The sequence below is a fragment of the Carcharodon carcharias genome, chromosome 10 (genome assembly GCF_017639515.1).
Source record: "Carcharodon carcharias isolate sCarCar2 chromosome 10, sCarCar2.pri, whole genome shotgun sequence".
In the NCBI taxonomy this organism is placed as follows: Eukaryota; Metazoa; Chordata; class Chondrichthyes; order Lamniformes; family Lamnidae; genus Carcharodon; species Carcharodon carcharias.
This window is the reverse complement of record NC_054476.1, coordinates 47344847-47370603: the sequence shown is the minus strand read 5'-3', so window position 1 is coordinate 47370603 and position 25757 is coordinate 47344847. Positions and strand designations below refer to the sequence as shown.

At 40.5% G+C, this 25757-nt stretch overlaps 1 protein-coding gene and 1 long non-coding RNA gene across 4 annotated transcripts in view; one reads left to right on the top strand and one right to left on the bottom strand.

The window, feature by feature from the left end:
- Positions 1-25757, top strand: part of dennd2b (DENN domain containing 2B) — a 521499-nt gene that overhangs the window by 481793 nt on the left and 13949 nt on the right. For all 3 annotated transcript variants that reach the window (XM_041196869.1, XM_041196870.1, XM_041196868.1), the window contains 3 exons: positions 18215-18392; positions 20274-20315; positions 24161-24272. In XM_041196869.1, the coding sequence (XP_041052803.1) occupies positions 18215-18392; positions 20274-20315; positions 24161-24272 (332 nt within the window). The remainder of the gene's footprint in view (positions 1-18214; positions 18393-20273; positions 20316-24160; positions 24273-25757) is intronic.
- Positions 23407-25124, bottom strand: LOC121282990. Its single transcript, XR_005944161.1, has 2 exons — positions 24938-25124; positions 23407-23815 (listed from the first exon to the last, which is right to left on the bottom strand). It is a non-coding gene; the product is annotated as an uncharacterized LOC121282990 (long non-coding RNA).

Here is a 25757-nt window from a genome sequence, read left to right as displayed (position 1 = left end):
CAGTCTTCCGGACTTAATATTGAGTTCAACAATTTCAGATCATGAACTCTCTCCTCCATCCCCACCCCCTTTCCAATCCCCCTTTTTCCAATAATTTATAATTTTTTTACAAATATATTTTTCTTTTCCCACCTATTTTTAAATTTATTTTCATCTATTATTTCATCTCCACTTTTTAGCCCATTTCGATCCCTTCTCCCCACCCCATCCCCTATAGGGCTATCTGCCACTAGCTTGTCCTGCATGCTACCCTTAATGTCTCCATTAGCATATACTTTAGATAATATCGCCACCGTCAACACCCCTTTGTCTTTTTGTCTATGACATCTTTGGCAGTCTCTTCTTGGCCTCCACCACTGGCCTCCTATCGAGCTCTACCTGTCCCAACCCCCTCTACCAGCTTATATTTCATCTCATTTCTATATTTCTTAGTTCTGATGAAGGGTCATATGGACTTGAAACGTCAACTGTATCCCTCTCCGCAGATGCTGTCAGACCGGCTGAGTTTTTTCCAGGTATTTTTGTTTTTGTCTGCTTTTGATAGTCAATGATCACTTTGGAGTTGAGTTAAGAAGTGTAGAGAAGAGCAAGGGGACAAACTGAAAGGAGATAACTAAAACTCTTAAGATCACAACTCCATCAGGAATCTTAGACAACTGTAGTCACTTCATGTCAGACATTTTTTGTTCTTAATGGATATATAAATGGAGGTTTTAAATTTGCTGAACTCCTTTGCATAAAAATGGGCAAATACTATATGTTTCCGTTTCAACTGATGAACAATATAGCAATATAAAATTGATGGTATTTAAATGTATGTTGTGAGAGAAAATAAAATAATTTTAGTAATGGAATAGAATAGGAATTGTAATACTGAAAGGACAAGTGATATTCTTTCTTGGAAAGTGGACTATACCACCCCCCACTCCCAGCTATTTGGCTTGCAACTTTAGTTCTCCCTAAATCCCAAGGCTGAGGGCAAAAAATCTCTTAGATGCTATCTCCAGACTTTGAAAGAAGCATTCCGGGACAATAGTCACTATTCACCAAGGTTTATTAACACATCCCCAGAATGGTTCAGCAATCATTAGGTTGTATATCCAATGATAAATCCAGAAAGAGTTTTATTATGTATTTATTGTCAAACAGGGGCAGCCTGTAACGACATAAATAAATTATTTTCTGAAAGGAGAAAATATAAACTGTTGACATATTGCTGATAAAGAGATTTGATAAATTAGGACAATGTGGGAGGGCATTTCTTTGATACATTTAAGTCGTACTGCTTTTTCACACTCCAGTTTAGTGTAATTAGGTCCAAGGCAAATTTCAGCATTAATTAACATCTGCAAAATCAGCATTCAGTTGGCCATAACTTTCCAAATATGCTCTATAGGAAATTCCAGATCATTCTTTCAATTTCATACAGGTTTCATTGCCTTTCAGATCAGCTTGGCACTCTGCTTCCCCTCCAAGCTCCACTGATCTTCCACCCCTTCATCCCATTCAAGCTAATATTGTTTAGTCCTGCTAATTTTCTCAGCTTTAGCTGATATTCTTGCCTCCCCTGGAATCTCTTGCAATTTCAGTTCCCTATCACTTAATGCTGCTATCCTCCTTCCCCACCATAACAATGGCACTCTCAGTTTCTGCTTATTCTCATTTGCAATGCTCACCTTTAATGCAATCTAGCACATGTTCTCAGGATTCGTATTTAGAGTATAAAAACAACAAAGAAAGCTAACCTGAGTTCTAATTGACCTGAAGATCTGCTCGAAATAGTTAGCCTCTAACAGAACTTGGGGCGCAGGGCAATTAGAGTTGTTGGGCTTGAAGTGACACAGTGGACCTTGAAAATATATCACACAGCATCCATTTCTCAAGCGAAAAATGGCTGCTGCAGCGCTCAATATGAGTGTACGTAATCATTATGTGCCAGGTGTGTATCAAATACCATATTAGGCTTAGGGTGCCCTTTATGAAAATTGGCATTTGGCTCATTGTGTATGCAGTACACTGAGTGTGCTGGAGTTAGTTTTCACAGGCAAAAAGCAGCTGAACAAGTGGCCTTTAAAGGGACTTCTAGAGGCTATCAATAAAGCAGTAAGTAAAAATTCACTCACTGAATACAGAGCCAGGAGGGTACACTCCTGCTCTTTCCAAATCAACATTAGAAATTCAGATTACTACTGGCCACTGCGATAGGCTGCATTAAGTCCAGCACTTTGTTTTCAATGGCAGTTGATGAGCTCTATGATGGTTCCTATAGAAATCCATTTGTGGCGTTGACCACTAATAGTGAAAATACATGAGTAAGTAGGATTTGGTGAGTTCAAAAAAATTAAAGATTAATTAAGTGTTTAATTTACAAATGTCCTTGACTGATTGGATGCCTTCTCGTTCTCATGTTACAAGAAAGATAGAGTATTATCAAAGGGCAGGGGAGAGATATAACAAGTGGATTGTAATGAAACTATCTATTAGGAGGATTTATGCTTAGCAAGAAATTGCCAAAACTCACATTGAATTAAATGTATCTTTTCTAAGACTATAATTGGCAGGCCTAAAGTGGTAATATTTCTGTCCTGCTTTCTTCCTCATGCTCAGGTATAGTTACAGAGAGGCCAGTGATCTGTTAGTGCTGCACTCATGGTGCCATTTTCATGTACAGATCTTAGTAATAAGTGTTGGCAATCATAGCAGAGCCATTTCCTGCCCTCCTCTAATGTCCTTGCATATACACTTCTGAGCCTCGTGCACTGAACAGCCATCAGCAACAGAAAACCTGACTGATTTTTTTTCTCCCTCTCCTTTCCTTATTCCAGATGCCCTGATGTAATTTGTAAGACCCCTAAAACTAGCCTAGCTATAGAGTCTTAAATGTGACTATAAAATTGCTTCAGAAAATAACTTATTACAATTACTAAACTAAAGCAGTGTACAATGATACAATCAATGGTTCAATGATCCACTACATCATTGGTCACACTCGCTGCAATTTTTGGGTTACATTGCTCAATCATGTGCTGGATTTTTATTACATTAAAAGTGCTATATAAGTACAAGTTGTTGGTGTTATATCACTCAATCACATGCTGGAGTTTGGTTTTAAGAAAGTGATTGTCATAAAATTATCAGTTCTGCTTATGGTTCTAATGAAATGTTCTATGTTCTATCTATATGCTATCCATTATTTGTGGTTAACTACAGTTCTGGTTAAAAAGTGTCAGCCTATGATATTATATCAGTGACATTAGATTACCACCAGAATTTCTAATTTGACCACATTGTGCTAACTTTACAAATGAAATTCTGGAGGCCAGTAGTTCCAAGAATGAGCAGATTATTGCAAAGGCTCTAATGAATGAGTGGCACTGAGCAGGCCACCGCTTGCTGTAGGCTTATCATGCATGACACTTGACTTGGTGCTGTAGTGGATTTTTCCATTGTCTCAGATTTTATCCTCATTTAAGACTATGGCAATAGCTATTCATGGAAGTTCCTTTTTTGGAGAGCAGGGTACATTAACTTCACATGTGAACAGTAATATACAGTCAGGCGGTACATGTTCACACATCAGAAACATGTCGGTCGGCAGTTAAAGAAAGCATCAGGGGTATAAAACAGTTTTGAGCTCCTTCCAAGGTGTGTTAAAATAAACAAGTTCACTGACTATGAACCATGCTGTTAAAAAAATGGACATGCCTTAAAAGGCTAAAAACTGACCTGACCTTTGACATTAATGAAAACTTGAACTTAAATGGCACATATATTGTAGAAAACATCCTAAGCAACCTTATGATTTTTTTAATGGGATGTGGGAGTTGCTGGCAAGGTCAGCATTTGTTGCCCATCCCTATTTACCCTCGAACTGAGTGGCTTGCTCAGCCATTTCAGAGTCAACCACATTACTGTTGATCTGGAGTCAAATGTAGGCCAGACCAGGTAAGGACAACAGATTTCCTTTCCTGAAAAGCATTAGTGAACCAGATGGGTTTTTACAAAATCAACAGTAGTTTCATGGTCACTATTACTGTGACTAGCTTTATATTCCAGATTTTTAATTCATTTTAATAATTAATACCAGCTGCCATTTGAACCCAGGTCCCCAAAGTATTAGCCTGAGCCTCTGTATAACTAGTTCAGTGACATGATCACTATGCCACCATCCAGTGTGGTGGTGGTGGTCTGGGAGAAAAGATAAATGATATAGATGAAGGAATGGGTGCAAAGGCACAGGTAAAAGTAAGGAGAGTTGATTGAGATCTTGGTCAAAAGGTATGTTTTGAAAGGCTGAGGGAAAAGTGGCTGGGGTGGGAAGATAATTCCAGAGACGACTGAAGTTTTGCCACCAGATGTGGGGAGCAGGAAAGCAGACCAGAGTCTGTGGATTAGAGTGCTGGAGGAGATGGTGTGGTATGACCACAAAGCCATTCGAATACTGGCAGGAACATTTTAAATTCAAAGTGTTGTAATATAAGGAGCCAATGGATGTTACTGTGGACAGGGCAGTTGACAAACAGAACTCACTGCAGAATAGAATATAAGAGGCTGAGTTTTGAAGAAATTGGTGTTTGTAAAGAATGGAAATCCAGCCAGAAGGATACACACACAAATGGGTATGAGCAGAAACAACTTGCATTTATATAGCACTTTATGGCATTACTAGGACATCCCAATGGTTTTTACAATTTGCAGTTATTATTATTTATAGGCAAACCTAAAAATATGGTTAAGAGTTTTAACAGCAGTTGGATTTAGGTGGGGTGGAGGTAAGCATTGTTTCAGAGGTGGAACTAAATGGTTTTGGTGATAGAAAGGAATCTGGATATGAAGTCCTGCTCTGAGTCAAGCAGAACGCTAAGGTTTCACATAGTCTACCTCAGCCTGACTGGGGAGGTGGATGGAGTCAGGGGCGTGTGCTTTGACCTACAGTTGGATTCAGTTAATGTTCAGTTGGAGGAAATCTTAACTCATTTTTGACTTGACAATAAAACAGCACTGAGGTAATTATGAGTTCACCGGAATGGTTAAAGATAAAGCTGAGTGTCATTACATTGTATTCCTAGGCTTTTCAGTACCAAAGAGCCTAATTATCCTCGATATAAGGCTCTCTGATATCAATTAGGTTCAATTAGCAGATAATCTAGAGAAAGCAACCTCTCACAAATTTTTTAAAACACTTTATATGATTTCCAAAATTAATACAATAAAGAGGTATAGTGTTTCAAAATTAATGACTATTCTGTGATGTGAATTTTTAATTATAAGTTTTTAGAACTTCATTAAGAACTATTTGCTAACGCATGGTTAGAAATGTGTACATTACCACAGCAAAAACAGAATTACCTGGAAAAACTCAGCAGGTCTGACAGCATCGGGGTAATTCTGTTTTTGTTTTGGATTTCCAGCATCCGCAGTTTTTTGTTTTTACATTACCACAGGACTGGATCAGCTAAAAGTGCGAGTGGAAGACTAGTAAATGTTGCCACCTGGTGGCTTGGCAGAGCAGTGACTATACAGATAGCTTTTGAGAACCTCTGGGTACCCCAAGATCACAAATTAATATAAATGAGGGAGGCTGTATGGCTCATCATAGCCAAAAATCATGTCATTTATCTGATTTTTGATTGTGCCAATTTTTTTGTCTCCATCATCCTATCCAGTAGAGCTGTTTGCATGAAGACGTTCTTTCCAACATCTATCCTGTTTTACTTTTACCAGTTTTAACCGAAGCCCTTTGTTCTCATTTCCTGACATAATCTGAAGTACTCCACTTGATTAATCTTATCGATAGCCCTTGAATATCATGTGCACACACATTCCTCTTTCTGCCTTGCTGGAAGTTGGAGCGGAGCAGACCTGCGGGAGACAGTCGGGACCTGAGGTACACCTATAAATAGAGACCGGGGATTGCAGAGCGGCATATCTTGCTGGGAGTCAGAGCGGAGCGGAACTGCGGGAGACAGTCAGGAGCTGAGGAGCACGCTGTTTCAACTGCTGTGAGCCAGCAGGAAAGCATGGGTGAGGGGGGGTTGGGAAGAAGCGACTGTGACGTCACAGGAAGCTACTAAGTTGATTGGCCAGTAAGTGCTCAGTCTAAGGGACAGTGTGTGAGAAACCATCTTAGGACAGGCGAGATGAGGTAGATCGATAAATAAAAGGAACTAAAACTTAAAAATAATAAACCAAAATTTGAAAACTTTAAAATTAAAATAAAACAATAAAGATAAAAAAAACAGTAAAAATAAAGTAATTTAATCAAACATCTGAAACACGAACTTTGTAGTTAAGCTTTTAACCTTTAATTGTCAGTGGTACTAGCATTCAATAAACACAGTAAATTGTAGCAAACATAGGAAGAAAGTAAAGTAAATTAACTAAATAACATAAGTTAGAATGGCGGGACAGGTGTTATGTTGCAGCTGTGAGATGTGGGAGCTTTTGGACGCCAAGGTGATCCATGACAAACACGTCTGCAGGAAGTGTAAGCAGCTTGAGGAATTCAAAATCAAGATCAGGATTATTGATCTGGAAGCTGAAATGCAGACACTGAGCAACATAAGGAAGGGGGACAAATAACTGGACACTTTGTTCCAGAAGACAGATACACCTCTTAGAAGAGGGTGATCTGCTTTGGACAGCAGTGAGGGACAGGAGGATGTGACTATCAGTGAGGCAGGTAATGGGATGGAGCAGACAATAGTGGGGGAACCTCAGACTTTGCAATTGTCAAACAGGTTTGAGGTGCTCACAACCTGTATGGATGAAAATGAAGTCTGCAGGGTGGATGAGCTGGCTGGCCATGGCACTGTGGTACAGGAAGCTATTCAACTGGGGGGAGCAAAAAGTATTGTCATGGTAGTAAGGGATAGAATAGCGAGGGGGATTGGCACTGTTCCCTGCAGCAAAGAGCGAAAGTCCAGACAGCTATGTTGCCTGCCCAGTGCCAGCATTCAGGACACCTGCTCAGGGCTGGAGAGGAACCTGCAGTGGGAGGGGGAAAATCCAGTTGTCGTGGTCCATGTAGGTAACAAAGACAGAGGTAGAACTAGGAAAGATGTTCTGCAAAGCCAGTATAAGGAGCGAAGTACCAAATTAAGAAGCAGAACCTCAAAGGTAATAATCTCTGGATTATTACCTGAGCCACGTGCAAATTTGCATAGGGCAAATAAGATTAGAGAGACAAATGCATGGCTCAAAGACTGGTGTGGGAGAAGTGGTTTCCGGTTTGTGGGGCACTGGCATCAGTACTGGGGAAAGAGGAGGCTGTACTGTTGGGACTGGTTACATCTGAACCATGCTGAGGCAAGTGTCCTCGCTACTCATAACTAGGAAAGTAGAGAGGACTTTAAACTAATCAAGAGGGGTGAGGGATCAAGCTTGGGTAGAGGTAACAATTCAAGGTGTAGAGTCAAGACCGGGGAGCAAAATAATAATATGAGAAATGAGGGTCAGAGAATGGCAGGAAGGGACAGAATGCACGTGCATTCATAACAAAGTAAATGAATTGATGAATTGAAGTAAATAAATATGATCTGATAGCAGTTATGGAGATGTGGCTGCAGGACGACTGTCATGAAGATATCAATGTATATAACGTTATTAGAAATTATTTTAAATTGGACTTGTAGTAGGGTCTGTGTCTGTGGGTGTGAGTGTGTCTTAATTGAATTAAAGCCAACTAGTCTGGGTGCTATGATATATAGTAGTTTTGAGATGTTAAACTGAAAGGTAGAGGGCACATTTGCATTTTGTTGAATAAGCCGTTCAAAGACTGGGAGTAAAATCTTGCACCTAGCTAGGAGACACCAAACAATATGTTTATATTACTAATAAAATTGATACAATGGAAGGTGTTTTATTGTTAGAAGAGGTGGAGTTAAAAGGGCCTGGTAATACAATGAGAATTTGCATTTAAAGGGAAGGCTAGGTATATACAGTTTTGTTTATGTAAGTCCTATAAGCCCATAATTGTGCAAAGGAACCAAATTGAAAAGAATCTAATTTTGAATTTGTAAGTTAAAAATGTGCTTTGCCTGGTGTCTGTTTAAGTCTATGGGTTATTGTTGCCTTGGTGGAGATTTACCGAGGAGTGATTAATTTGGGAATTTGTTTAAAAGTTATTATGGTTGTAATTTTAGACATTTGTATGTGTTTAATTCCTTGTTAAATTAATAAATGTTTCATTTAATTTATATAAAAAACCTCTAGAGGCTTGGTGGGTTAATTTCTGAATACAGAGCTGCATCTCAAACATACCAGTTGAAAATATAAGTTATGACAGTTGTTTAAAGTTTCCCTCTGGGATTTTAATTAAATAACTCAGCCTTTACCAACTGCTGTGTCATAACAACGACAAAGATTAGCTCCTTAATATTGAGGGGTACATGACATTTGAGAAGAATAGGTAGTGAGGTAAAGGTGGAGGGGTAGCACTGTTAATCAATGAGGGATTTGGTGCAATAGTTAGAAATGACCATGCTTCAGGAGATCAGGATGTAGAATCGGTTTGGGTGGAGATGAGGAATACTAGGAGCAAAAAGTCATTAGTGGGAGTAGTCTACAAGCCCCTTAACAGTAGCCACAGTGTAGGATAAAGTATTCAAAAGAAAATATTGTGTGCTTGTGATAAAGGGACGACAATAATCATGGGTGATTTTAATCTACACATAAACTGGGAAATTCAGATTGGCAGTAGTAGCCTGGATGAGGAGTTCTTAGAATGATTTCAAGGTAGTTTCTTGGAGCAGCATCTTCTGGAACCAATCAGAGAGCAGGTTATGTAAGACTTGGTATTGTGTAACATGACAGGATTAATTACTGACCTCAGAGTAAAGGCACTCCTAGATAGCTGCAACCACAATATTATTGAATTTTACATCCAGTTTGAAAGGGAGACGAGTGGGTCTAAGACTAATATCTTAAACTTAAATAAGGGCAACTAAGTGGGGATGTAAGCTGAGCTATCTGAAGTGAACTGAGAAACTAGGCTAGAGGATAGATCAATAGAGAAGCAGTGGTGGACATTTAAGGGGATATTTCAGGGTATTCAGAATAAGTACATTCTTGCTATAAAGAAAAATTCTAAAGGGAGGACCCAACACCCATGGTTTACCAAAGAAGTTGAGGAAAGTATCAAATATAAGGAAAAAGCATACAACTCTGCAAAGATGAGTGGCAGGACAGATGATTGGACAGAATATAAAGAACGGCAGAGAATGACTTAAAGGTTAATTAGGAGAAAGAAATTAGAGTATGAGCTAGAAATGTAGAAATGGATAGCAAGAGTTTCTACAGATATTTAAAAAGGAAAAGAGTAAGTAAAGTGAGTGTTGGTCCTCTAGAGAGTGTCAGTGGGGAGTTAATAGATAATAAGGAAATGGCGGAAGAAATGAACAAATAATTTGCTTCTGTTTCACTTGAGAATACAAAAAACATTCCAGTAATAGCTGCAAATCAGGAGGTGAATGGGAGAAAGGAACTTGGTGAAATTGAAATCACTAGGGAAATGGTACTGAGCAAATTGATGGAGCTGTGGACTGGCAAATCTCCGAGCCCTAATGGACTACATTCTAAAGTGTTAAAAGAGGTGGCTGAGTAGGTAGTTGATGCACTGGTGTTAATTTTCCAAAATTCACTAGATTCTGGAAAGGTTCCATCAGATTGGAAAGCAGCAAATATAACCCTTCTATTCAAGAAGGGAGAGAGGCAGAAAACATGAAACTATAGGCAAGTTAGCTTGAAGGGGAAGTTATTAAAATTGACCATTAAGGAAGTTATAGCTGGGCACCAAGAATCACTCAAGGCAATCGGGAAGAGTCAGCATGGTTTTGTGAAAGGAAAATCATATTTAACCAATTTATTGGAGTTTTTTGAAGGAATGACATGCGCAGTGGATAAAGGGGAGCCTGTAGACATACTGTATTTGGATTTCCAGAAGGCATTTGATAAGGCACCACATCAAAGATTATCACAGAAAATAAAAGTACATGGTGAAGAGGATGACATATTAGCATGGATAGAAGATTGACTGGCTGGCAGAAAGCAGAGAGTATGCATAAGTGGGTCTTTTTCAGATTGACAGGATGTGATGAGTGGAGTCCCACAGGGGTCCCTACTGGAGCCTCAACTTTTCACGATTTACATCAATGACTTAGATGAGGTGAGTGAAGCCATGGTAGCTAAATTTGCAGATGACGCAAAGATAGGGAGTGAAGTATGTTGTGAAGAGGACATGCAGATGGATAAACATAGGTTGAGTGAGTGGGCAAAGATCTGGCAAATGAAGTTTAATATGGGAAAATGTAAAGTTGTTCACTTTGGCAGGAAGAACAAAAAAGCAGAGTATTACTTAAATGGAGAATGGCTGCATAATTCTGAGGTGCAAAGGGATCTAGGTGTTCTCGTACATGAGTCACAAAAAGTTAGTATGCAGTTGCATAGTAAGTGATTAAGAAGGCTAATGGAATGCTATCCTTTATTACGAGAGGAACTGAACATAAAAATAAGGATGTTATGCTTCAGTTATACAGGACATTGGTGAGACTGCACCTCGAATACTGTGTGCAGTTTTGGTCTTCTTATTTAAGAAAGGATGTAAATGCATTGGAGGCTGTTCAAAGGAGGTTTACTAGATTTATACCTGGAATGAGTGGGTTGTCTTATGAGGAAAGGTTGGACAGACTGGGCTTGTTTCCACTAGAGTTTAGAAGAGTGAGGGGTGGTTTGACTATACAAGATCCTGAACGGCCTTGACAAGGTGGACGTCGAAAGGATGTTTCCTTTTGTGGATGTGTCCAGAACTAAGGGGCACTGTTTTAAAATTAGGGCTCACCCTTTTAGGACAGAGATGAGGAAATTTTTTTTCTCTCAGAGGGTTGTGCGACTTTGGAACTCTCTGCCTCAGAAGGTGGTGGAAACGGGGTCTTTGATTATTTTTAAGGCAGTGGTAGATAGATTCTTGTGAGGCAAGGGAATCAAAGGTTATCAATGTTAGATGTGGAAATTGAAATACAAGATGATCAACCATGATCTTATTGAATGGCGGAGTAGGCTTGAGGGGCCGAATGGTCTACTCCTGTTTCTATTTCTTATGTTCTTATGACACCTTCCTTCAGTGTTAAAGAGACACAGTTTCTCCAGTCTGAGCACTAGGAATCAGCCTCATGACTCTTCTTGCACCATCTTCATTGCCAGAATGTTTCTCCCATGCCTTGGTGACCAATACTGAACACAGTACTCGAAGTGCAGTCTGACAGAGTACTTATGTGATAGCATATCATCTGACTTACACTCAACTGACCAAGACGTATAATTAAGCATGCTGTTTGCTTCATTTATACAGTATCACAGATATGTTGTGGAAATCCTGTCACATTTATGTTTTTGAAATTGTACATAAAGTGTATGCATACTGAAAAATCAACAATACATCAATGAATTCAATTTATTGAAATTAAATTCAAAGCTTTCTTTTTCCGATCAATTCGTTCAATTGAAAAATGATTGCACTTATGTTTTCGCATTAACCATGATTGTTCTGGATGCTTCCTTACTGTGAAAAATAACCCTTAACTTTTTAAACCTCATAATTTGATCATCAATATTGAATAAAACATGACTGTCAAAAATGTCTTCAGTAATTGAAGTAAAGTGCTTTCAGATTAAAACAGCTGGACCTCCCAAATAGTTTTTGTTATTCCATGAGTGCTCACTAAAATAGGATTGTTTTCCTTGAGTTTTTTTATTAATCGAGATAAGTACATTGAAAAAAATGTTCTCTTGACAGTTTCTGTTTTCTGCAGTATATTTTCTTCACTCATTCTAGCTATATCTGTCAGGACGAAATGATCATTTTCATAGTGTTATTGGAATTTATTGTAAAGTAGAGTAATAGTGGGGTCTGTGCCTGTGTGTATGTATGTGTGTGTGTGACTTAATTGAATTAAAGGCAGCTGGTCTGAAGGCTTTGATGTATCAGAAGATAAGCTAGGTTTGAAATCTTAAGTAGGTAAACATGGGGGAAGCTTTAGAATGTAAAGTGTAAAGGGAACATTTGCATTCTTAAATAAACCAGACTAGCTTGAATTCAAAAGAGAGGGTGAAGTGTTATACCTAGCCAAGAGGAGCTAAGAAACAGTGGGCAGAATTTTGCCCTTGACGGGCAGGCGGGAGGGGATTCCCCAGATGCGAGTGCGTTCTTTCGCACATGCGCGTGAAAGAGCACACATCTCCCTGAGACTAAGTGCTGCCTCAGGGAGATCACTGAAAGTATTTGAAACTTTAAAAATAGAAAAATAAAAAAAATTACAATGTCACATGAGATGGGACAAGTTAATAAATATCACAAAGATTTTATTAAAGTTTTTTAAAAACGACATGAAACCTCATCCCGCTCATAAGGTTGGACGGGTAAGACCTTTAATTGGTTTAACTACCCTGTCAATGGCTAATCGCACTGTCCATCCGCCTTCCTGAATATTTAAATGGGGCGGGATGATGTCGGGGATTCCGCCCGACGTCATCCCATGTCATTTTCGCATCAGCGAGTTGGACCCACTCCCAGCTCACCAACGGAAAAATTCTGCCCAATGTGTTTATTTTTCCAAAGGTTACTGGTAAAATTGATACTATGGTAGATTTTATTACTAGAGAGGTAAGGCCCAAAGATATAATGAAACAATGGGAATTTGCATTCAAAGGGGAAAATATGTATAAAGGAGTGAAGGTTGTATGTAAGGGCAGGCATTTTAAGATCTAACACAAGTGTGAAAAGCCTGCAGCATCTAAGCCTCAAGCTGCTGTCTACAAGGAACTGAAGCTGAGAAAAACTCATTTTGAATTCAACCCGCCAACCGAAATATCGTGATGCCGTGCACTGATGTCGGGACGCGTGCAGAACATTTTATGCGCTGGTGTGTGGGCTCTGCCACCCGTACGCCAGCCAAAAGATTCTGCCCTATGTGTCTCACTGCTGCCTTAACGGAGTTCTAACTGGTGTTTTGGTTAATTAGGGGATTTAGAAGTTATCATAGTAGTAAATTGTAGATCTATGTATGTGCTTAAAATCATTTCTTCTATTAATAAAGGTCTAATTTAGTTTTGTAGGAAACCTAAGACTTGGTGGCCTTTTTACTTTATTCAAAGCCCGCATCTCGAAGTACAAATTGCAAATAGTTGTGGCAGCTGCTTCAAGTTTCCCTTTGGGATTTTGGCTTCGCATTTACCATCCGCCTGACATTACAAATCACCTTGTATCTTTATACTCATTAGCAGTGAGGTTAAGAATTTCCAACCTGTGCTGTTTAGCAGATTGTCCCATCACCATTCCTTGTTCAACCCAAGCTTCCGGTGCAGGGCTGAAATTTGGTGGTCTAAAGGAAACCCTTCTGGCTAAGTTTCCCTATTTCCTTATCACTTGGTTGGGCATTGGTGTAGCTGAGGCAGTGAAGAGTCCCTGCTGATCAAATCTGTCACTTGACATTCAGATCAAATATCAGGTTCTAACATAACAGCTGAGCTGTTGGGACGTCTTCTTGTTAAATCAAATAGTTTAAAGTTCAATGTGTTGCACATGGTTGAGCCAGTTAATTGTTTTGTTTGACTAAAATCCCAACTAGTGACATCCTTGGCAATATCTGATTAGCCAAAAAGTAATGGGCAGTATTGATTGTGCAAAGAAATTCCAGTTGTGATGGGAATTTAAATCCAGATACATATTGCTAGAAAAGTGTATCTGTGTAAAGTCAGAAAAAGAATCAAATAACTGAATGATGCAGTGCATTTCCAGTGGTGCAATCTGTTCAGTGCTCAACAGACTGCAGTCAATCCTGGTCATACCAAACGGAAGGTCATTCAAGGATATCTCTATGTGGCTGCAAATTTTGCTGCAGTGTAAAAGGATGCGGTCATGTAAAACTATTAATTACTTCAATTGAGATCTCATATTAATTAATTCCCAAGTGCATTCTCTGCAGAAACGCCTTGACAAATCAGAGTCGACTTGCCAACTTCAGCAGCCTATTCTCATGCAGTATAAGATGTTGCTCCCTTTGAAATTTGGCATATTCATGTGTTTACTGTACAAAAGAAAAAGCTTCGACAGCATGTCTCCTTTTACAGCAATATTCAAGTTCTGTACTCCCAAGGGACTGTTTAATTCAGTTTAGATAAGGCCTCATGATTTTATCTTAGGATTCTCCTTTCATTACCCTCACCGTGTTTGCTACTGGGACAATCATATAAAACCACAGAACCATAGAAAAGTGACAGCGCAGAAAGAGACCATTCAACCCATCGTGTCTGTGCTGGTTGATAAAGAAAAAGAAACTAGCCGCTCATTTTAATCCCACTTTCCAGTACCTGGTCTGTAGCCTTGCAGGTTACAGCACTTCAGGTGCAGATCCAGGTACCTTTAAAATGAGCGTTTCAGCCTCAACCACCAATTCAGGCAGTGAATTACAGATGCTCACCACCCTCTTGGTGAAAAGGTTTTTCCTCATGTCCCCTCTAATCCTTCTACCAATCACCTTAAATCTATGCCCCCTGGTAATTTACTCCTCAGCTAGGGCAAACAAGTCTTTCAGTCTACCCTATCTAGACCCCTCATAATTTTGTACACCTCAGTTAGGTCAACCCTTGGCCTCCTCTGTGCTAAGGAAAACAACCCTAGCCTCTCCAATCTTCCCTCATTGTTGCAATTTTCAAGCCCTGGCAACGTTTTTGTAAATCTCCTCTGTACTCTCTCCAGAGCAATTATGTCCTTCCTGTAATGTGGTGACCAGTACTATATACAGAATTCCAGCTGTGGCCTAACCAGCATTTTATACAGTTCCAGCATTACATTCCTGCTTTTGTATTAAATACCTCATCTAATAAAGGAAAGCATTCCTTATGCTTTCTTGACCACCTTGTCTACCTATCCTACCACCTTCTGGGACCTATGGACATGCACTCCAAAGTCTCTCACTTCCGCAACCCCTTTGTTTGCCCTCCCCAAATGCATTATCTCACACTTTTCTGGACTGAATTCCATTCGCCACTTTTCTGCCCACTCAACCAAATCATTAATACCATTCTGGAGGCAACAGCTATCCTCTTCACTATCAACTACATGACCAATTTTTGTGTCGTCCACAAATTTCCTGATCATGCCTCCCACATTTAAGTCTAAATCATTAATGTATATAACAAACAGCAAGGGCCCCCAGCACTGAGCCCTGTGGAACGCCACTGGAAACCATTTTCCATTCACAAAAACATCCATCGACCATTACCCTGTGTTTCCTGTCACTGAGTCAGTTTTGGATCCAACTCAACACCTTCCCCTGTATCCCATGGGATCTCACTTTTCTGACCAGACTACCATGTGGGACCTTGTCAAATGCCTTACTGAAATCCATGTAGACAACACCCACTGCTCTATCCTCATCAATCCTCCTTGTTACTTCCTCAAAAACATTTGATTAAGTTAGTAAGACATGATCTTCCCCAAATAAAACCGTGCTGACTATCCCTGATTAGTCTGTACCTAAGTAACAATTTATCCTGTCTCTCAGGATTGATTCCAATAATTTGCCCACCACCGAAGTTAGACTGACCGGCCTATAATTTCCTGGCCTATCCCTTGCACTCTTTTTAAATAATGGTATAAATTTTGCAAACCTCCAATCTTCTGGTACCTTCCCTGTGTCTAGTGAGGATTAGAAAATGATCCTCAGAGCATATGCTTTTTCCTCCCTGGCTTCCTTTAACAGCCTGGAATACAATTCATCCGCTCCTGGTGATTTATCCAACTTCAAGGATATCAGTCCCTCCAGTACTTCCTCCCATACTTATTGTATATAATATTTCACACTCCTCTTTAACTAGAATGTCTGCATCATTCCTCTCCTTGGTGAAGATAAAGTACTCGTTGAGAACCCTGTCCACATTTTCAGCATCAACGCATAAGTTACCACGTACATTTCTGATTGGTCCTACCCTTTCTTTAGTTATTGTGTTGCTCTTAATGTACTGGTAAAACATTTGTGGGTTTTCTTTGATTTCACCTGCCAATATTTTTTCACATCCTCTCTTTGCTATCCTAATTTCCTTTTTTTACTTCAACCCTGTACTTTTTATACTCCTCTAGGCTTTCTACAGTATTAAGCTTTTTGTGACTGTCATAAGCTTTCTTTTTCTTCTTTATCTCACCCTGTCTGCTTCTGGATAACCAGGGGGCTTTAAATTTGACAGTACCACCTTTTTGCTTTGTGGGGAAATGTCTACACTGTGCCCGCAGAATCTCACCTTTCAATGCCTCCCACTGATTTGATATTGATTTCCCTTCAAATAGCTGTATCCAATCCACCTTTACCAATTCACCTCCAAGCTTTGTAAAATTCGTCTTGTCCCAATTTATAACTTTTACTCCTGTTCTATCTTTGTCCTTTTCTATAATGATGCTAAACCTCTGTATTATGGTCACCAGCTCCAAAATGGCCTCCCACTGGCTACTTCATCCACTTGCCCAGCTTCATTTCCTAAAACTAAATCTAGAATTTCGACCCCTCTTGTTGGGCTTGTTACACACTGGCTAAAAAAGTTCTCTTGAATGCAATTCAAGAATTGTGCCCTCTGTGCCCCTCACACTGTTTGAATCCCAAGTTTCCAACTATTACTGCCCTATTGTTTTTGCCGCACTCAGAAATGTGCCTACATATTTGACTGCTTATTTGATCTTCTATCTCCCTTCCACCATTTGAGGGTCTATAGTATAGCCCCAGCATATGGCTGCCCTTCTTCATTTCTGAGTTCACCCCATATGGCATCATTTAATGCTTCATTTGGTATATCATCCCTCCTAACAGCTGTAATTGATTCTTTAACCAATAATGCTACACTCCCACCTTTTTTATTACTTCTCCCTATTCTGCTTTAAAACTCTATATGCAGGGATGTTGAGCTGCCATTTTTGTCCTCCTTAAGCCAAGTTTCCATTATAGTGATGATATCATGCTGCCATGTGTCTCTGTGCCCTCAGCTCATCGGCTTTATTTGCTGTACGCCTTGCATTTACATATATACCTTTTAACACTGCCAAATTCCTGTGCTGTACAGTTTTTAAATCCATGCTTCTTTTGTCTTTCAGAGTCACTCACTAATTCTCTATCTCCCGTTCCCTGCTCTAAATTTGCCATCAGGTTCCCATCCCTGCCCATCTAGTTTAAATCTCCCCCAACATCACTAGCAAATTTCCCTGCAAGGATATTTGTCCCAGTTCTGTTCAGGTGTAGACCGTCTGGCTTGTACAGATCCTACCTTTCCCAAAACCAGTCACAATGCCTCAGGAATCCAATGCCCTCCTTCCTACATCAGCTTTCCAGCCACATGTTTAATTGCTCAATTCTCCTATTTCTAAACTCACTTGCACGTGGGGCTGTGAGTAATCCTGAGATTGCTGCTTTAGAGGTCCTGCTTTTCAATCTCCTTCCTCTCTCCCTAAAATCTGCTTTCAGGACCTCACCCCTTTCCTACCTAAGTCATTGGTACCAACGTAGACCATGACCTCTGGCTGATCACCCTCCCCCAGAAGAATGTCCTGCAGCCACTCCATGACATCCTTGACCCTGGCACCAGGGAGGCAACATATCGTCCCAGAGTCATATCTACGGCCTGTCTGTCCCCTAACAAATCCCCTATCACTACAGCTCTTCCTTCCTTCTTCCTCCTCTCCTGTAAAGCAAAGCCTCCTGTGGTGGCACAAATTTGGCTCTGACTGCATTCCTCCAAGGGACCAGTGCCCTCACCAGTATCCAAAATGGAAAACCAATTGATGATCGGGACCCCAGGAGACTCCTGCACTTCCTGCCTAGTTCTCTTGGACTGTCTGGTGGTCACCCATTCCCTTTCTGCCTCCATATCCACTAACTAGCCAAAAAGAAAACAAAAGCCATGACCAGCTAACTCCACCCGTGGATAAAACATAAGAACCAAGCTAGTGTGTTGTTTCACTGTACAGTATATCTTGTGGTTGAAATGCCGAGGGTGCACTCTTTTATTTGGGGCATCACCTAAATCCCTCGATGTTTTGATACACATTTTCCGATATGTAAAATTTCCCTAGCCCAAGATTATCATAATTTTTTTTGTAAGTCAGGCAGTATTTTAGGAACATAATTAATAGCACTGAACAGCAGAATTAACCAGTGGTTGTGATCTATTTACACAGCACTTTGTCCAACTGTGCCCATGCTGTGGTCGCTCTGCTATATCCTTTCTCCTGGCAGCACACCTTCATACCAGTGCTTCCATCCTCCATGATCGACATTGTCTGTTGCCCGACTCCCTTCCTAGTGGGCCTGCTCTCCAGCTCACTCTCCAAACTGAAGGAACTTCCAGTGGAAGAGGTAAGACCACCAAGAGGCTTCCCTATTTCAAGGAGTAAATTTCCTATCTGTAAGTTCTATGGAATCAAATGTTTTATTTGAAAGATATGAGACATTAATCTCACTTTCTTACTCCAGTTCTGCACACTGAAACTTTGACTACAGGTCAAACGTACATCATTGGCTGTGAAGTGCCTTGGGACATCTTGGGTTCACACATGATGATGTATGAATGAAAGCTGTTTCTTTACATGCAATATAATTTCAGAATTAATCCAGGAAAATAGATGTGCTTGAGCACTAAGGTGATACATAGTTAGGTAAGAAATATATAGTAAACAGAAAACACACCTCTTACATAGAAAAATATCCCAGGGCACTTCATATAGTATTTGAATGGTTGTGACAGATGTCAAAGTCAATAGTTTTGGTTTTCCAGTTGAAAAGTGGGAGAAAATTGCAGCTTATTCCAAGACTGGATGCTAGCCAAGAAACCTAAAAACAGAGGGAAGCAGTGGACAGGAATATTGGGTGATATCATATGTGCGGAAGCTGATCCCACATTGGCAGATGATATCACCCTGGGGCAACATGAGGTAAAGGAGGAATCAAAGGATGGATGGGAACTGTTGCCATTTCTAGAGATGGTTTGGCTACAATCAGATAGCAGGAATAAAACAAAGTAAGAGTGTTCCACTGAGCTAGACAAGTAGTGAGAGATATCAAGAGAAGAATGGAACGATTGACCATGTCAAAAGCTGCAGAGATTCAAACTAAGTTGAGGGAAAGATGCCCAATAATCTAGGAGGTGACAAAAACTTGAGGATAAAGTGAGTTGAAGGCAGAACAGTATTATGCACAGGCAGAGAGGTCAAGGATGAGTTTTCTGAAAAGGGAAGAGGTGATAGTGCTTTTGTAGAGTAATGCAGTAACTTACAAACTCAGCTAGTATTACAGCCAGAAAGGAAAGTTGAGTAGTCAACAGTTAAGTAGGAATGTGATCAAGAGTGTAGGAGGTGGGTTTCATGGGTGACCCGAGGTCTGTCCCAGCTGAACCCACTGTAAATTCCCCAATGTCTACTATCCTGGAATTGATTTTGAAGTGGGACAAAAAAAACATAATGCTCAGATCTGGCTACTCTTTTGAAGGGCTGTTTTGCTTTCCCTTGGATAATGTCCATTGAAGGTCCAGTCGGTCTTGAAGATGAGTTTTTGATGAGTAATTCGGAAACCTTGCTGTACACCAAAGGGCCAATTAAACAAATGAATGACATTGGCAGGGAGCCTTTATAGCTGACTATACACATCAGGAAATAATGGGCACACGGCCCACATTTTTCTGTCCATTTAATAGCTAACAGGAATGCGACTTTTAACTTTATCTGAAGTATATTTAGGAAACAGAGGCAGGATCTGTGGTACAATATAATCATGACTCTGACTTAAAAATTGTGGCAAATCTAACTGTGGAACTGGCAATTCGTAAAAAGATTAAGGAATAGGGTCAGTTTAAATTCAGAACTTTGCTACTACTGAAGCAATTTCACGAACCAATGCAACTAATTCATCAGAGTTTCTTAAAATCTTGTTAAAGTTCCAACGCCCTTGTTTTAACATCACTCTTCCTGGAAGCCTTTAATACCTTTTGTGAATGCGTCTGTCCCCACATTTGACACCCATTTAAGCACAGCCCTTGAAAACTCTGCTTAATTGTTCTGAATTCCAAGGCTGGGATTAGTACCTCATTACCTTTGCCTTGAGTAGCAGGGCTGGCGTGCTTCGGTTTTGCAGGAGATCAAGGCCAAGTATTTAATCTTTTGTGGGGGTTAGGCACAACATTTTCAGGTAAAGTGTCTGCTAATTTCTAAGTAATAATATATTCTACAAAATTCTTTCCATCAGGCACTAATGGTTGATCTAGGGACAGATCGCTTCCTCCGACAGGTAAGATTCATAGTAGAAATATTCCTGCATAAACACCAAACTGTGAGGTACTTGTGTATTCAGAATTAGAATTGTAATATTACCAGTTAAGGACTATCTGTTCTTTACAGATTTCCTATTAAAAATAAACTTGTTATAGGGAGTGTGACTGGCTGGCACGCTGAAGTAATGGTCCGAATTGGCAATGAGCAGTGGAATGCTGGTTCATTCCCACATTCTCTTGGGCTTCAATCTGGCCGTATCATTATGGAAAGAAGCCGAATAGGGAAGTGGGAAGAAACTAAAGGGAACATTGCCATTGAGACTGCTCTTGCATGCCCGCTACTGCCTGATTAAAAAGATGTTTGGCTGTGTTCTCAGTGCCCACGACACAATGGTATAAAATGTGGATGTAGGTCAGAAGTGGGGATGTTTGTTGATGATTGCACAATGTTTAGCACCATTCGCAACTTCTTACATACTGAAGCAGTCCATGTGCAGGAAGACCTGGACAACATTCAGGGCTTGGGCTAATAAGTGGCAAGTAACATTTGCACCAGGCATGTGCCAGGAAATGACCATTTCCAACAAGAAAGAATCTAACCATTTCCCCTTGACATTCAATGTCATCACTGAATCCTCTATTATCAACTTTCTGAGGATTACCATTGACCAGAAGCCGAATGGACCAGCCATATAAATACTGTGGCTACAAGAGCAGGTCAGATCACAAACCAGGAGTGTGTTGGAATACTCTCCACTTGTCTGGATGAGTGTAGCTCCAACAACACTCAAGCTTGACACCATCCAGGACAAAGCAGCCACTTGATTGGCACTCCATCCACCACCTTAAACATTCACTCCCTCCTCCTCTGATGCACAGTGGCAGTAGTATGTACCATCTGCAAGATGCACTGCAGCAACTTACAAAGGATCCTTCGACAGCACCTTTCAAGCCTATGACCTCTACCACCTAGAAGGACAAGGGCAGCAGACACATGGGAACACCACCACCTGTAAGTTCCCTTCCTAGCCACGCAACATCCTGACTTGAAAATATATCGCCGTTCCTTCACTGTCCCTGGATCAAAATCCTGGAACTCCCTTCATAACAGCACTGTGAATGTACCAACACTACATGGATTACAGAGGTTCAAGAAGGCAGCTCACCACCACCTTCTCAAGGGCAGTTAGGGATGGGCAATAAATGCTGGCCTGGCCAGTGAAAGAATACATTTTTAAAAAAGACCCAGGGTAGGTGAGGACAGAGCTGCAGCATTCCTGTTGATGTAGCTTAAAAGAAAGAAAGGAAATCAGCAAGAGGTGTTGAGGAAGTTCAACTCTAAGGTGAGAAAAGCTTAGAGATGGGTGATATTGCAAAGGTGCAAGAAAATGGTTTAGGTGACTGATTGTTGAGAAGGGGGAAGCTGATCTGAGAGTTGAAAAAAAATTCCACATTTTTGGGCTTAATCTGAGGAGGCATCAGGAAGATAGATTCAAGGTCTGAGGTATGCAGGTTTTTGTGGGAGTCAGAGGATGGGTATGAATTTTCCAACACTAAGGTGCAGAAGGTTTTGGCTCATCTGGACCTACATGTTAGCTAAGGGAATTGGCGGTGAAAACAGCCATGAGATTGATGGAGGATATACAACTGACTGTCATCAGCTTACATTTGAAAACTTGCCCCATCCTTCTGGATAGCATTGCCAAGAATGCCATCTGAATGATGGAGGAAGCCACATACAGAAACCTAGAGAACACTAGAGGTAACTGTGTGGGTATAGCAGGACAGACTATTGAAGCAGTTTAAGGCAAAGTGTAGTAGATCTGAGTAAAACCAGTTGCTGTCATGAGACAGGATATATAAGAAAGGTTTATGGAAGATGGAGTTTAGCAACAGAGAACGTGGAAAGACAGTGACTTGGTTGCAGTCACTTGATTACTTTGATTGCCAACGCTTCACATGCTTATCTAAGGAGCCAACACTCACAATGATTCTCAGCACCCAAGCCTCACAGTCACTAGACATGAATGTTGTCCTTCAGTCCTCTGAAAACAAGCCATTCCTAACAATCCCACATCCCTTCTTTCTCTCCTTGCAGAAGGAAAGATCATGAGACTTAGCAAGAGTCAGAGACATGGGGTTGTGAGAGGCAGGCAGGTGGCCCTCCAGTAACAGGCACCTTGTTGGCCACAGGCAATGCATGTCTGCCTGGTTCACTGGGAAGATGGTCTTGCTACATGAGAATGAAGATGTTAGCAGTGACCTGCCGTGACAGGCTGAACCTCATGAGGCGCGGGTGCTCATATATTGGGATAGCTGATCCTCTGTTGGAGATTTCGTTTCCTTTCGCCTGCATCTTTTTGGCCACCTCTTCTGCCCTGTGGAGGGGCATGTGATTGCGGAGAAGGCAGCCGGTGATGCTGCCGGTGTTGCAGCGGAAGGGCCCCTGCCCTAGGCCCTAAGCCAAGGGGCATAGTCAAGCTGCATTAGCTGCTTCCATTCTGCTCTGAAGGCTGGCAACAGGATGCTTTGAAAGACATATGTTTAAGATTCCCCCCCAAAAATGCTCAGCTAGACAAATGATTGATTTGTTTTAGACCACATTTGAGTAATAATAAAGATTAAGTGCATTCCAAGCTGTTGGCAATCACCTGTCAAACAATAATAGGACACTGACTGAAGAAGTGCTCTGCAAGGCAGCTTTGCAGCCTGGCAATGGCTGGAGTCGTCAATGTGATCGATCAAAGCCTTCACAGCTTGTCAGTATCCTCCCACTGTCCGCTCGCCTTCTCCTAACTGCCAGGTCGAAGGCACAGCATGAAGGCTATGCTGTTGAGAAAGGAGATTCCACTGGGAAAATCCCTAGTAAGTGCCACCTTAATGACTTGAATTGCCCACCTGCCTCAGCCATGGTGGTTCTCTATTTCTCCACTGATCTGCCCCTGGGAAAGATGGAAAGAGGCAGGAACATGTCAGGATACCAGTCCAACAGCATATTTTCCAGTTTTCCTGGTTGCCCCACCTTTAACCTCCTGGGAAAATTTCCCCCATACAGATTAAAGTCACAAATAACTTTGTTTATGAACAGGAAATAGAAAAACACAACAATTAGTAAATACTAAAATGGGAGATTTTTCCGGTTTTGCCCTCTGGTGCTCTGGATTTCCTGGACACTGTGAATAATGGATGTTTGGGTAGATTGGAGTTCACCCCTGTAAAGGAACGTAAGAATGTCCCTCCATTTAAATTAATGTAAGAAAATTGGATGGATTTCTTTGTAGCTTTGAGATGTCCAATTTTTAGATAGTTGTTTTGTCCAGGTGATCCAATGATCTGACGGATTCAGGAAATCTCTCCTATTGGTTTTATTTCCATAAATACAGTGCAAAAGTCCAAAATGAGCAAGTTTCATTTCATTACAATGATTAGATGGACCAGTTGGTACTTTCCTGTTAAACAATTTTGTATGTTTGTACAAATGATGGTCAATGTGTTTTCCTAATGTTCTTTTAATCACCTAGGGGGAAATCAGAAGAATTTATCAGATTTTTCTTATTGACCTTGGGGTTTTAATCTGTTTTTTCTCACTCCTCCAAGGAGATTACATGGTAGCTCGGGAGTATTAGAATCTTCTACAGAATCAATGGTCTTCTAGACAAGTGCTTAGCAATCTTTTTGTTCTTGAGGAAGAGCACTACTGAATTTTTGTCATAATTTATCATTATATTAGTACAACATATGTAAACAACACCTTTGCATGAAGACAGCACCCCGTAAAAGCTCTAAAAAGAAATTCATATTTGATGAATGTGAAGGGAACAATACAGTGGATGAAATTTTTAAAAAGTTTTTGATTATTTAGATGGATGACGAGGACTCACTGTTGCCACGGAAACTGCAGGCTGCTCTGGAGCAGGCTCTAGAGCAAAAGAATGAACTAGTCAATCTGGATTCAGACAGCGAATCAGATGACGGTGAGGAATTTGTTCAAGTGTTTCCTTAGAACAGTTTAAAAAAAGTCATTTTCCTCCAAACTTAATTCCTTTTGATATATGAAAGCGTTTAGAAGAAGTATGGGTAATTCTCCATGGAAAATCATATTGGAGTAAGATTCAAATATCCTGAAGGGTTGGGGGGGGTGCGGTGCGGGGTGGGGGTAAGCAAAATTCTGGCCTAACAAGTTGTTAATGAAGGCCCTGTAGTTTTTACAGTTATATACATGAGCAATTGACAATGAGATTAATGTAATTATTACATTCATACTGCATTTACATTGCAGCACTACTATTTCTGATACCTCTAGTTTCATGACAATACATTGAATTAAACAATTTAGCACCCCAATCTGGATGCACCTCATGAAGCAAAGACAGAAAATGCTAGAAATGCTCAACAGACCTGGAAGCATCAGTGGAGAATTGCTTTTCCCATGTGCCTTTCCTTGAAGCATTGTCTGAGCAATGATGTCAACAGCTGTCTCTGGTACAATTGGCTACAATTTACTCGCCAAGGTGCTGCCAGAAGTTAGCCAAGAGTTTCATAAAATCTAACAGCCTCCAAAAAGCTGCAAACCCAAAAACAGCATTGACACATGAAAACAAATTGTACTGAGATATTTGTAAATCAAAGCAGTATTTACCTAATTAGAAATTCTGTAGGGACTCCACTATTCTACAACTGTGACTCCAGTGCACCACTCCCCACCTTGCACTCTCCCAAATGTCAATGGGAAAGGGATACGTCTCCATGGAATTTAAGACCATAATTTGAATTGGAGGAAAAGAAAACATAAAATGGGTAATACAAATGTTGAAAGCACAAAATTAATTGTGTATTCTGGTTTAACCTTAGTATTTATTCTCAATAATTGATCGTTGTGTATGGAAAATAAAAATAAGGTGACTTTATTTTCAGCATACCAACCAGACCATCATTTACCCAAAGGCTTCCTTAACAGTTGCTCTCACACATCAAGTCCAGTTATCAGAAGCATTGTACTCAGTCAACTCTCTGCTCTGTCACAGACACAGGCCTCTCTCTTTTCCAACCCACTAGTTCATTCTGGCTCTCTTTTACCTCTCATCACATGCCTCCTCTTCAGTCGGCCGCTATTCTGACCCTACAATCCAGTTAAATTGGTATTCTTTTTTATTTTCCTCAATTCAGATTTGTACAATTTCCTCCACATCAGTGCATGCTGGCACTCGTCTGCATCTGCCATCAATTCAGGCTGACATTCTCCCTCTTAATTCTTTCCTTGTAAAAGTTACTTTTCGTCCTCCTCCACTGAAATGATACTCCAAGCTTCTCTCCTCATCCCCCAAGCTTCTGTCCTCCTCCCCCAAGAGCATTGGCTTGGTTCTTGTGATCAGCGGTGAAGTGGAGGTGTTTGCTTCCTGTTGTGATATCACTTTAAGAAAGAATATACCAACGAGTAAATAGCTAGGATGTAAACATTA